Source organism: Phragmites australis, chromosome 18, assembly GCF_958298935.1.
Source record: "Phragmites australis chromosome 18, lpPhrAust1.1, whole genome shotgun sequence".
NCBI lineage: Eukaryota > Viridiplantae > Streptophyta > Magnoliopsida > Poales > Poaceae > Phragmites > Phragmites australis.
The window spans coordinates 16,807,887-16,819,681 of record NC_084938.1 but is presented as its reverse complement, the minus strand read 5'-3'; the positions used below and the strand labels follow the sequence as shown (position 1 = coordinate 16,819,681).

Sequence of the window (11,795 nt, the reverse complement as noted above, 5' to 3'; positions counted from 1 at the left end):
AACTATTCTTAACAACATCTGGTGACATAATTTTGATGGGATGTTTTTCTATGCTATCTTAATAGAAATGGATTAGAACTAACAAGGATTTTAAGCCATCCTACACTGATAAATAGAGATTTTTATGGTAACAGTGTTGCCTTAATTACAAATGCTCGTCCTATTTGGATGTCATTGAATCACACCATATCTTATTGCATTATTAAAAAAATGATACCCTTCTATTTGGAATAAGATAGAGTTAAACCTCATATTGTGAGTGATGTTTTGTGTGAAATCACATTATTACCTTTTTCATAAAAGAAAAAACTTGCTCGATTTCTAGTCAGAACTAAAATGGGAACTCAAACTGCATAGGGTGCTTCCCTATCAGACTATGCTAATTTATTCCATTTAGGTTTTGGGATGCGGTAAGCTTTCGCGATTACCAGAAGGGTATTATTTTTATTTTCAAATACATTGGCTCCATCCACAAGGATAAACTATTTCCATTAGCACATAAACAGTAAGGTTAACTATTTATTATGGGGTTACAAAACAATATTTTTTCTTCTTTTGAGAACTCAGGCACCTCAAAGTCTTAACTTTTAAGAAACATTTGAGCATAACATCAATAGTGCCCTCTACTATACAGAACTAAAAAGGTCGAACAACACGCTTTCGTGCCATATTTTTTATATAAAAAACCCTACTGAATTCATAAATTACACTAAGACATTGTTCTCTCATAGACATCTGCAGATGATTTCCTTGATATGCTTAGGCACATGCTGAAAGGAAACATGTGCCTTTCTTTTCTGCAATTCTGTTCCTTCTGCTCTGCTTCAAATCTGGAAGCCAGAATTTAATGAGAGCCTGATCTTAAACTGTGGAGTAAGATACTGGCAATTTGTTTACGCCGGTAAGTGTGCTATGATCTAATCCATGTTTGAATTTGCAGGCACCAAGGACGATTTGATCATTCTACACCGATCCCTTTCGTGCAGATTAAGATATGGCAATGGTGATGGACTGGCATGTGTAATGGAGGTAACTCCAAGGTAAGTAGTAGTAGTAGTAAACTAGTACTCAAGAAGCACCTAAAACGTCTCATGAGTCACAACACTTAATATTGTTTTCTCCTACCAATTAGATGAGGACATTACAATGTCACTTCTCTTGTGTAACAGAACAAAAAAATGAATTAACTATACAATGGACAGGGAATCATGTGCTGAAGAAAAAACGTTGAATTCCTTGAAGGGTGAGTCATGAGAAGAATCGCAGCCACGAAAGCAGTCCCGGATTATCGCCGGGTTCATTGCCATAATGTTCTATTCCCCGGTCCTCAAAATGTCAGCCCACTCCATTGAAATTACCGTTCTATGCGTCAGCAAAGAGCACAAGGTTTGTTTCCTATTGTTCTTTCCTTATTTGGATCTTGCCTTCTTGATCTCTCAGCACAAGATTAGTCTCTTCAGAACTCTAAACAAGCAATAAGTTGATAAGTTTCACGACACGACGAGGATTTCGCATTGACAAGGCTCAGCGTCTGAAAGCTCCAAGCTTGAATAAGTGACCATTTATATATTTATTTGTATATACATACATGTCACCCCTAGCTAGACAGATGTCCATTGTTGAGCTCGCTCTCCTTTTGTAGGTGTAACGGCTTGGTGTGTTAAACAATGCTCCCGTAACACCCGGCTGAGGCAACGGCTGCAGCATTGAACTGAGCAGTACAGGTTTCTTCAAGTGAAAGCCATGCATCAGCTCCCATGGATCGAGGAACTGAAGCTTCAACTGTAATCCTCTCTGCGTTTTTGCGCCTGATACCCGGACAGACAGCACTGCGCGCGTGATGGTCACGCCGGGTGGCGCGCGCGGCGAGGCATTCGCGGCGCCGGCCTGAGCCAGCCAGACCAGCTGACCTCTGCTGCTCACTCACCTCCTCGTGCAGTCGTGCTCGTGCTATATCAGGAGGTGAGATCAGGTGGTGTGATACGAAATGGTGAGAGGCTGCATTTCAGTGGAGTGGACTGATAACTTGTTGTACTTCTTGCCCTGTCAGAACTCGGAAGGTGCAAGAGCACATGGAGTCTCGGCGAACGCGCGGGCTCGCGAGGTTTTTCAGGCAGGTCCACGCGCTCTTCCTCAAGAACATCTCTTTCCAGGTAATGAATTACGGCGCCAAGCCGGCAGGGTAAACCAAGTCGAGTTCAATTTTTTTAAATTTTTTTTTGACGAATTCCACTTGTTTTCATCAGATGGTTTAGCTATCGTTCTCAGTTATGTGTTCTTGAGCTGGAAATATTTATGGTTCATCCAGATGTTATTATGTAACTTCAAGAAACGCTAATTGTTCATGGTTCTTTGATGCTCACAGAGGAGGAACGCGAGGACGAACGCCGCGATCGCCGCGTTCCCGGTGCTCCTCTGCGTGCTCCTCGTCGCCATCCAGCACGTGGTGGACAGCGAGCTCGCCAGGCCGCCGTTCCAGTGTGGCTGCTCCGGAACGGAGTGCGGCATCCAACACTCCACGCCCACGCAGGCGCTCAGCTGTGCCGTGCCCGTGCCGCCGAGGTGGCCGGCGCTGGTGCAGGTGCCCGACGCCGAGGCGCGCGACCCGACGCGCCTGCACCCGCGGCCGTGCAACGCGTCGGAGAACTGCCCCACCGCCGTGCTCCTCACCGGCCACAACCGCCAGCTTGCCGAAGGTACAATGCAATGCATAAACAGAAGAAAAAAACAGCTCATTGTGACAGAATTTGTGTCGAAATCTTTTGCATTTTGGGTTCCTTTTTTTTGAAAAAAATATATATGCATTTTTTATGATAGTTTCGTTGTTCTGATTGAATTTTTGGCAGTTCTTGGAACAGGGCTGTTCCCACCTGTCCCTGATGAATATTACAATCCTCTAGCGCCTGCCTCTACAAATTCTTCAGCCTACCTTGATGAGTTCTCGAGAGTAGTCCCTGTGAGTTGCTTGATCAGTGGTATTTTACACAAAAGCTTAGATACCTTTTGCGAGTTGTAACGGAGGGGATTACGAGGAATTTCTCTTTCTACTTCCAGGGTTCGAACTCGTTGCCGGCGCATGTGCTGTTCATAGAGCCGGGCCTTGTTCCCTACGGGACCCTGTACGTGCTCCAGTCGCAGTGTCTGTGGAATTCAAGCAGCATTTCAGGGAATTCTGATGGAATGCCTCTGCAATCTGGTAAAATAAAATTTTATATGGCTACGAAAATGCATGTTTTCCTTGCCTGTGTGGAAAATATAAGATGCAGTATTTACATCCTGCATATTGTTCTTTTATACAAATTGTATCTACAATAACTGCCTTATTATAATCTTCTTTGTGAAATGGAACAGATATGCAGTGTGTTCAAGTTTTGCCGCTGTGGTGCGACAATTCATCGGTGATAAATCATCATTTGTTCAAAGGTTACAAGGGTGGGAATAAGAGGAGAAGATCAAAAGAATTCCTCGCTGGTAGCCTCATTGAATTTTTTATTATTGTGCCAATATATTGGAGCTATAGTTTTATACTGAGAAAATATTTATGCAGGTTATGACTTCCTAGATACAAACAAGAGGCGCTTCCATATATATGTTTGGTACAATTCCAGCTTCAGCAGGGATAATGGACACCATTCCATGACAGTTTTGCGTGTTGCACGGTTGGTTAATATGGTACTTATACTTACCTACAAATTTTTCAGTTAAACTTTGGAGCAATGAATAGCTCATTGAAGTAAAATATTTATTGATGAATATATGTAGAAAAAAAAAACTCCTATCATTCACTGTCCTGATTTTGATTGCCCTATGGCCTCTGCCAATTGTTTCAAGTTTTTTGTTCCCCAAAATAAGCTTTTCAGGTCTTTCTTGTGATAAGTTGAGAAATGACCATACTTTTTGAGTACTAATTATGTGTTTCTATTGTAGGCATCCACTGCATATCTGAACCTTTTCCAAGAACAGAATGCAGAAATTCGCCTTGAGTATTTGAAAGAAATGCCCAAAGCTGCAATTAAAACAAGGCTGGACCTCACCACTCTCCTAGATGCACTGTTCTTTACCTGGACGGTTCAACTCCTCCTTCCGGTGAGTTGATTCGATTGTTTTCTACGATCCCTTAATGAGCTCCATTGAACTCTTATATAAGTTTACCGATTATTTCAATCATTTACAGGTAATATTGACATATCTTGTCTACGAGAAGCAGCAGAAACTAAGACTAATGATGAAGATGCATGGGCTAAAGGATGCTCCTTATTGGTTGATATCTTATGCCTATTTCTTGTCCCTTTCAGCGGCTTACATGATATTCTTCATGATCTCAGGGTCTGTTATAGGTACCAATTAACTCCACTTTACTGTATTTCTAGGATTCACTTCACTGCATGCAATAAGCTAGTAAATCATGCAGAGTACCCTCCTTGGTTTTGCAGGGTTAGATATCTTCAGAGTAAATAGCTACAGCATACAGTTTCTATTCTACTTCATATGTATTAACCTGCAGATCGTGCTCGCCTTTCTGCTTGCGTCTTTCTTCTCATCGGTCAATACTGCTAGTGGTCAGTGAATAAAACTTGCATTTTTCAAATAAAAAATTCTATGGCTGTTTGGACGGGCTAATCTGGACCGAGCTTTTTTTTCTTGTGTGTTACAGTAATTGGTTACATTTATGTCTTCGGTTCTAGCCTTCTCGGAGAAGCTCTCTTGAAGAACTTCATAGAGGATACTACTTTCCCAAGTAACTCTCTCACTGCAATTCTTCTGAGCTTTCAAATTATAAAAAAGAAAGCTTCAATGGGCATCACAAACTATTGTTTTATTTATTCAGGACATTGGCTTGTGGCAATGGAGCTTGTTCCTGGGTTCTCCCTCTACCGAGGAATATACGAGCTTGCAGAGTATGCTTCTGCAGGAAGAAATATGGGAAAGCATGGGATGCAATGGGTGGACTTGAACGACCCAATTAACGGGATGAAAGATGTTTTGATTCTAATGTCTATGGAATGGATATTTCTCCTTCCTGTTGCATTTTTGTTGGACCACAGACCTTCATGGCAGCCTCTGTTTCTCTTCGGATTTCTATCGACGAAACACTCCTCGCCATCAGAGAAACCAAACAAAGTGAAGAGGGGATCCAGGAGGGTCCATGTTGATATGACAAAGCCTGATGTGTTCCTAGAGGTTAGTTAAGCATATAACTGAACTATTCAACAGGGAGACTTTTCTGAATTTATTCATAAAAAATTACTTTCAGCGCAAGGTCGTGAGACGACTATTAAAGGAAATGGACACAAGGAATATGATCATCTGCCACAATCTAAAGAAAGTGTACCCTGGAAAGAATGGGAACCCTGACAAGCTTGCTGTTAGAGGATTGTCGCTTGCTTTGCGCAAAGGGCAGTGTTTCGGGATGCTTGGTCCCAATGGGGCAGGGAAGACATCGTTCATCAACATGGTGAGTGATAATTCTTAATGTATTTGTGCTTGTTTATACTGAGTCGTCAAACTAGTTTTTATTCAGAGTGGTCCTGTGTCATAGGGAAACAGAGTGATCCTATGTTAGGGATCATTGAGCACTTTAATTTCTCATGAATAATGAGCACTTCAAGTTCTATCTGTGTTTCATCATAGAGCAACAATGAACGCATTTTAATCTTACATTGCTTATGGGTTTCATATGCAGATGATTGGCCTTGTGATGCCGACTTATGGAACTGCTTACATACATGGACTGGATTTGAGGACAGATATGAATGAAATATATGCAAACATTGGTGTATGTCCACAGCATGAGTATGATCACAAGTGACTAGTCTAGCACTTCGTTTCCCTGTAAGGTGATTTTGCGATGGTAACCAAAATTTGTTCGATGTGTGTGCAGTTTACTTTGGGACACTCTGACAGGAAGAGAACATCTGATGTTCTATGGTCGAATGAAGAATCTCACAGGTGCTGCTCTGACAAAGGTAGTTTGAAGCCATGAACCAACACAAATTTTGTAAACTGGAATCTAGCAATCTGATACTACTGATGCACTCCTGGAGGGCTAAAGCTATAGTCTTCAAAAATCAGATTGCAACTGTTTTCTCCATTCAGACAAACAGACAGTAGAATTCATTTTGTTTAATCGTGATAAATATTCCCTGATCCAGGCAGTCGAAGAGTCCCTGAAGAGCGTAAATCTGTTCCACAGCGGTTTCGGCGACAAAGCTGTAAGCAAGTACAGTGGTGGCATGAAAAGAAGGCTCAGCGTCGCCATAGCGCTCATAGGCAATCCCAAAGTACCTCCATCTGTCAGAGTTCTACTTCATTCATTTCCCATGCACCACGAAACAAACAATTTTTTGAAAATTTTCAGCAGTGACTGAACGACCGTCATAAATTTCATTCTTATTAGGTTGTCTACATGGACGAACCAAGCACCGGGCTCGACACTAGTTCGAGGAACGATCTGTGGAACGTCATCAAACGAGCGAAGAAAAAATGCACCATCATCCTTACCAGTAATACTTCGTCTGTTTGTTTTTATGTATACATTGTCTTCAGCTGTTCAACATCATTCTTACCAGTAATCCTTCACTCTGCATATGAACTAAACATTGAACATTGCAGCACACTCCATGGAGGAGGCTGAGGAGTTGTGCGATCGGATCGGCATCTTCGTCAACGGAAACTTTCATTGCCTTGGAACTCCTAAGGAGGTATGCTCGCCTGAAAGTTCAGTTCTGTCAGGCACTGTACTGCAGCAAGAAGATGACGCTGCAACTCCGGTCATTCTGTCGTCAATGCAGCTGAAGGCAAGGTACGGCGGCACCCGGATCCTGACGATCACGACGTCGCCGGAACACGAGGCGGAGGTGGAGCGGCTGGTGAGCCGGCTGTCGCCGGGGGCCGCGAGGGTCTACAACGTGTCGGGCACGCAGAAGTTCGCGCTGCCACGGCGGGAGGTGGGGCTGGGCGGCGTGTTCGGCGCGGTGGAGGTGGCGCGGCGCGCGTTCCCGGTGCTGGGGTGGGGCGTGGCGGACGCCACGCTGGAGGACGTGTTCGTCAGGGTGGCCAAAGAGGCCCGGGCGTTCGACGTGCTCTCCTAGTGCTTAATGGTCCGGTGACTCAGGTGATCAGGTCGTAGGCTGCACCAGTGCACATAAACACATGTGCTAGTGTAGTTCATAAAAAAACTTGATTTTTTTCATAAGCACATCCTCTGAGCATCCCATTGTACATGCTCTTATATGCCTTCCGATTCTTTTGATGACAAGAGTCGTTCTAGTTGTTGGGCAAATTAATGTCATTTTGGAGTTTGTGGAGAAGTTACCAATAAATAATTTAACTCTAACTAAATCCTAAAAATTACTAGACCAATCCTTCTCTTCCGAACATGCCTTAAAAGGATTCAAGAAAAACGAATATGGTAATTCGAACACGGTGTAAGCTTATGTTGAGGATTTAATACCCGATCGTATATTATTTTATGATAAAAAAAATAGTGATATATGCGTAGCCATAGAAGTATATTGTGAACAGAGACACATAATTTATATGGTTGAGACCCCCGAGTTGGATAATAGCCTACGTCTTGTATTGCCTTGAATTTTCTTTGATCACATAGTACAATGATGAAATATGGGTGTCTAACCCTAACAAGTAGGCGAATTTGTTTGTGTCTAGGACTCAAGATCTAATCGACTAGGGGATTGCTTCTACCTTGGATCTTTGATGAGTGTTGATCTTCTACTCGACTAGTCTTGAGGGGTTTCGTGACGTCAGATATCTGAAGGCCCAACTTTCTTGTGCTTCAATTGGTTTGATTTGAGATTAGCTATCTTGGATGTGCCCCCTCCCCACCTTATATAGTCAGGTGTACTCAGGCGTAACCTACCCGGACTCCTCCAGCTGTAATCTACTCGGATTGTTGGACTCCCAAATATCTAGGATTCCTTACTAAATAAGAGATGGTTTCCTGGTTTGGAACCATCAACTTCCTTGTATTTTATCTCCATACCTTATTATGTGGCTACTACGATCAGCCCCGTACTGAGTAAGATATAGACAATCCTCGTTACCAATTTAGAGATGTACGGAATATATAAAATAACTATATATCCTCATCAGCTAGCCCTTAACTCTACTCAGAAGATGGACGCTGGTCGATTGAGTAAGTCGAGGACCTCCTATGGGTCTCCCTCCTTCTAGTCAGGAAAATCTCCGACTGCATAGAATGAGTTCCACAAAAATAGTTCTCGATTATCCAAGTTGTTTAGACCTCTTCATTGGAAACTCTAGAGAGATCACCAGGTTTTCATCCTTATCCATCGCATGACTTCTGAGGGGAGTTTACATGATTTGACCCTTGACAGATTCCTTTGAACCCCGAGGGCCATTAATTGATCAAACCCACCGTACGGTGATGAGAAATGAAGGGTCACGCCTGGCATTAACATCTTGACGGTTAAGTCATGCGCACTTGTGACTCGAGGATCTTTATAAGCGTGAGGCCATAGGTGTAGTCTCCTAAATCCTTTTCCTTTACTTGCACCGAGAAACCTTTTCTTCCTCCTTGTGTTTGATCATGGCATCCTCGTCCTCTTCTAGTTCTAGAGGCTTGAGAAATCCATCATTAGGACCATCACCGACTTCGCCGTTAGGACCCTTGCCTCTATCACCCAAGTTGCCTCCACTTACTCTACCTCCTTCGCCAGCGTAGTCACATTCCTACATTGACCTCATCATCATCTCTTCTGGTGAAGAGACAATGGAAGAGGAGATGATCAGTGGACCTTCAGCCACTGAGCTCTGCAGCTGGATGAGACTTACACTATCGATCCCTTAGATCCATACTAAGAAGAGATCGACTAGGATCTTCTTGAGGAAGAGGTGGGCTAGGAAAAGGCTCTGGAGGCATAGAAGACAGAGGAGGGGGAGGCCACCGACTCCTCATCACCTTCTCCCTCCCCATCCGACGACGATGATGAAGATGACAATGGTGGATTGGCCAGCTTTTACATTAGTTGCTCCAGCAGGAGGAACTTGAACCGTAGACTTTTCTACTAGGATCCTTCTTTTCTATTTTCTCTTATTTTCTCTTCTTTCGAGTTGCTCAAAGAATTGGAACTGAGGGGGTGTAACAATGCTTAATAAGCATATTTTTAATGTAAAGTATTTTACCTTATCTTTAAATGGAGAAGACTTTTGTTAAAAACTTTCCTAGAACACATGTTCACTTTCCTTAACCAAGTGCTAGTATTTCTACCAAGTTGGGTCCTTCTTGATTTGGAAGAATACATTCGATCGAATAGGAGCCTAAGACAAGGTCAAATTCCCCCTCGGGTAGGAGAAAGTTGTCAACACCCACGTGGCTGGGATCCCACTTCAGTCACGCTGGCGCTGGAGTATTTACACCTTCACTTTTTTTTTCTTCGAGTTGTGTTGCACTAAATGCACATAGCTTTTCAAGGAGCTTGAGGCGCCAGGTCGTGGCTTCTGAAGGAAGATGAGTCACGACCACTCCCCCATGATCTGCATGTCTCTTTTGAAATAGCAAAAATCTCGGCGTCAGGGGAGGAGCTATTACCTCTTCCTTTTCCCTTTTAATCGTGTGCCATAAACAACTGTTTGGCTTTTAGACCTAATCCTTTTGTGCCTAAAAATCTCATTCTCTTCCTTCGAAAAACCCCTTTGTTCCGATTGGCTTTCATGGCTACCGCTGGCAACAAGTGGTTGAAGTCCAACATTAGCCGACCTCACCTAAACGAGTTGGCCGGCGAGGGTCTCCCCCCCCCCCCCAACAGCCTAATCCCTTGGAGAGCGACAGAGGGAGAGGAGGTCCCCACCCAAACATCGATAAAACGTGTTGTTCTAGGATTTTGCATACTATGGTTTTCAGCTCCCTGCATCCTAGTTCCTCACGGAAGTCTTGGACTACTACGACATGCACCTCATCCACCTCAATCTCAATTCCATCACCATGATGAGCATATTCATTCATTTGTGCGAGGGGTCTGTGGGGGTGAGGCCTGTGCTAGAGGTCTTCCGCTGCTTTTACCAACTGAAGAACTACTCTAGTGGAGTTCCTAGTTCCATTGGGGGTTTGCTCTCCGGTCGGGAGTTTCGAGAAACTGCATCCCCTTCTCACCGAAGACCTCCTAGTCGGGGTGACATTTGCATTGGTTCTACAACTAGTGTGAGGTCAAGTGGAGCTTGGAGTACCTAACTTGTGGCAGTGAGGAATTCATGGTCGAACTTGAAGGTTTGGGTCATTCGCGACGTTCAAATCATCCTCGACAAGATCAAGGGCCTAAGGGACCAGGGGCTAACCACATGGGACATGACACTCGACTTCATCTGTCATTGCCTCAGCCCCCTTAAGGCTAGTGACCACCCGACCTCGGAGTATCATGGCTCCTTTGACCCAACTCATGACACACCGGATGGTAAGACATCGTTCGAGTCTCACCTACCAAGTACCTTGTTTTACTATGGTTTTTCAATAGAGTTTTCTTCTTAGGCATAATTCTATCTCATGAGGTCGTGTTTCAGCGGGCTAAGTTCCTGCTTATGGACTAGTACCCAGGGGATCGCTCTAACATCCCAAAGGTGCTCTATGACATGGCTCCAAATGTTCGAGAAGGGGAGCTCGTAGCACGATGAATTATTGTACGAAACCTTCTCTTGTGAACTATCACAGGATTCGGTAACTAAGTACCAGTCCTTCAAATTTATTCTTGTAGGCTCTGCCCCTGCCCACTCTGTCACCATGGCCAGAACCACCGAAGCTAGCAGGTAATCAGACTGGGAAGTCATAGTCATTCACTTGTCCCTCAGCCCTAACAAGTAGCGGCCCCCAAACTAGTCTTTCCCACTGACCCTATGCCTCAACCTGTCTTAGGGCCACTAGAGGACAATCAGGTCAAGACAGATTGGTCCGCAGGTGCCCCTTCCCCTGTCGAGCAAGGGGACACACCCATGGACCAGGCACCAGACCCAATTGCACCAGCTCTAATCTTTCCTGCACCTGCTTCTCCAAGTTAGGATAACTCGAGAATGTGAGTTTCTAAGCCAAGGGATCGGGTGTTGACTTCTGGAGGTGTGTCAGCTGTTGAATCCTCAGGCTCTCCCTTTATATGGGGGAAGGACCAAGAGATCGGTCCTGCCAAGGAGGGCAGCAGGTCAGGCAGCATCTCGGAGGACTTGCTTATGCTTTTAGGGCTCTAGCCCTGATTGATCCTTAACGATCTTAGGTACCTACATCATTGAGTTAGATTCATCTTCTTATTGAACACATTTTTACCTATATAGATTTTTCCTACCCTTGAGCCTCATGCATAGGGTTGAAGATCATGGAGCGATGACTTCCTTAGCACTGGCTGTCAATCCTACAGCAAGGGATCCCCGTTAGACTCCTTTAGAAGGCTCCCTACCCCTGCTAAGCATAGGAGGCCTTCCGCCTGAGGAAAGATTTGCGGATGACATGTTCACCATGATGGTAGCTGAGTTGTCTGGAGAGCCTAGTGCTTATGAGGACGCTGCAACAAACCAGACCATGGGAGATGTTGTCGCAACCCCCTGTTCGTTTAGGGTGCAAAGAGTCATCACTATCAACCCCAAGGTACACCTTGAGCATAGATCCTTTGTTCATTAATCATCATGTGTGCTGATGCTTGTTTGCTCACCTCGTGGATATCATCTCTAGTTTTGAGCATGGCAGGAGTGCCAGCTCGCGCATCTTCTCTCGAAGTCCATGCAAGATCAAGCAGATCTCCTCTGAGCATCGGGCGAAAGCTGCTGCATCGCAGGAG

The 11,795-nt window shown here is 44.3% G+C and overlaps 1 protein-coding gene across 1 annotated transcript; it reads left to right on the top strand.

Moving 5' to 3' along the window:
* The first annotated feature begins 1,954 nt into the window (after positions 1-1,954).
* Positions 1,955-7,215, top strand: LOC133899197 (ABC transporter A family member 8-like). Its single transcript, XM_062340165.1, has 18 exons — positions 1,955-2,153; positions 2,366-2,696; positions 2,847-2,956; positions 3,055-3,196; positions 3,352-3,471; positions 3,548-3,672; positions 3,928-4,086; positions 4,175-4,337; positions 4,434-4,559; positions 4,655-4,738; positions 4,829-5,181; positions 5,255-5,455; positions 5,684-5,793; positions 5,882-5,966; positions 6,153-6,281; positions 6,398-6,503; positions 6,613-6,701; positions 6,792-7,215. The coding sequence occupies exons 1-18, from the start codon at positions 2,073-2,075 to the stop codon at positions 7,089-7,091; spliced, it is 2,814 nt and encodes a 937-aa protein (XP_062196149.1). The 5' UTR covers positions 1,955-2,072; the 3' UTR covers positions 7,092-7,215.
* The last annotated feature ends 4,580 nt before the right edge of the window (positions 7,216-11,795 follow it).

Coding starts and splice junctions, on each gene's coding strand:
- LOC133899197 (XM_062340165.1), top strand. CDS start 2,073: ATGGAGTCTCGGCGAACGCGCGGGCTCGCGAGGTTTTTCAGGCAGGTC. Junction 3,673..3,927: donor TTGCACGGTTGGTTAATATG/GTACTTATACTT, acceptor TTTCTATTGTAG/GCATCCACTGCATATCTGAA. Junction 5,456..5,683: donor AGACATCGTTCATCAACATG/GTGAGTGATAAT, acceptor TTTCATATGCAG/ATGATTGGCCTTGTGATGCC.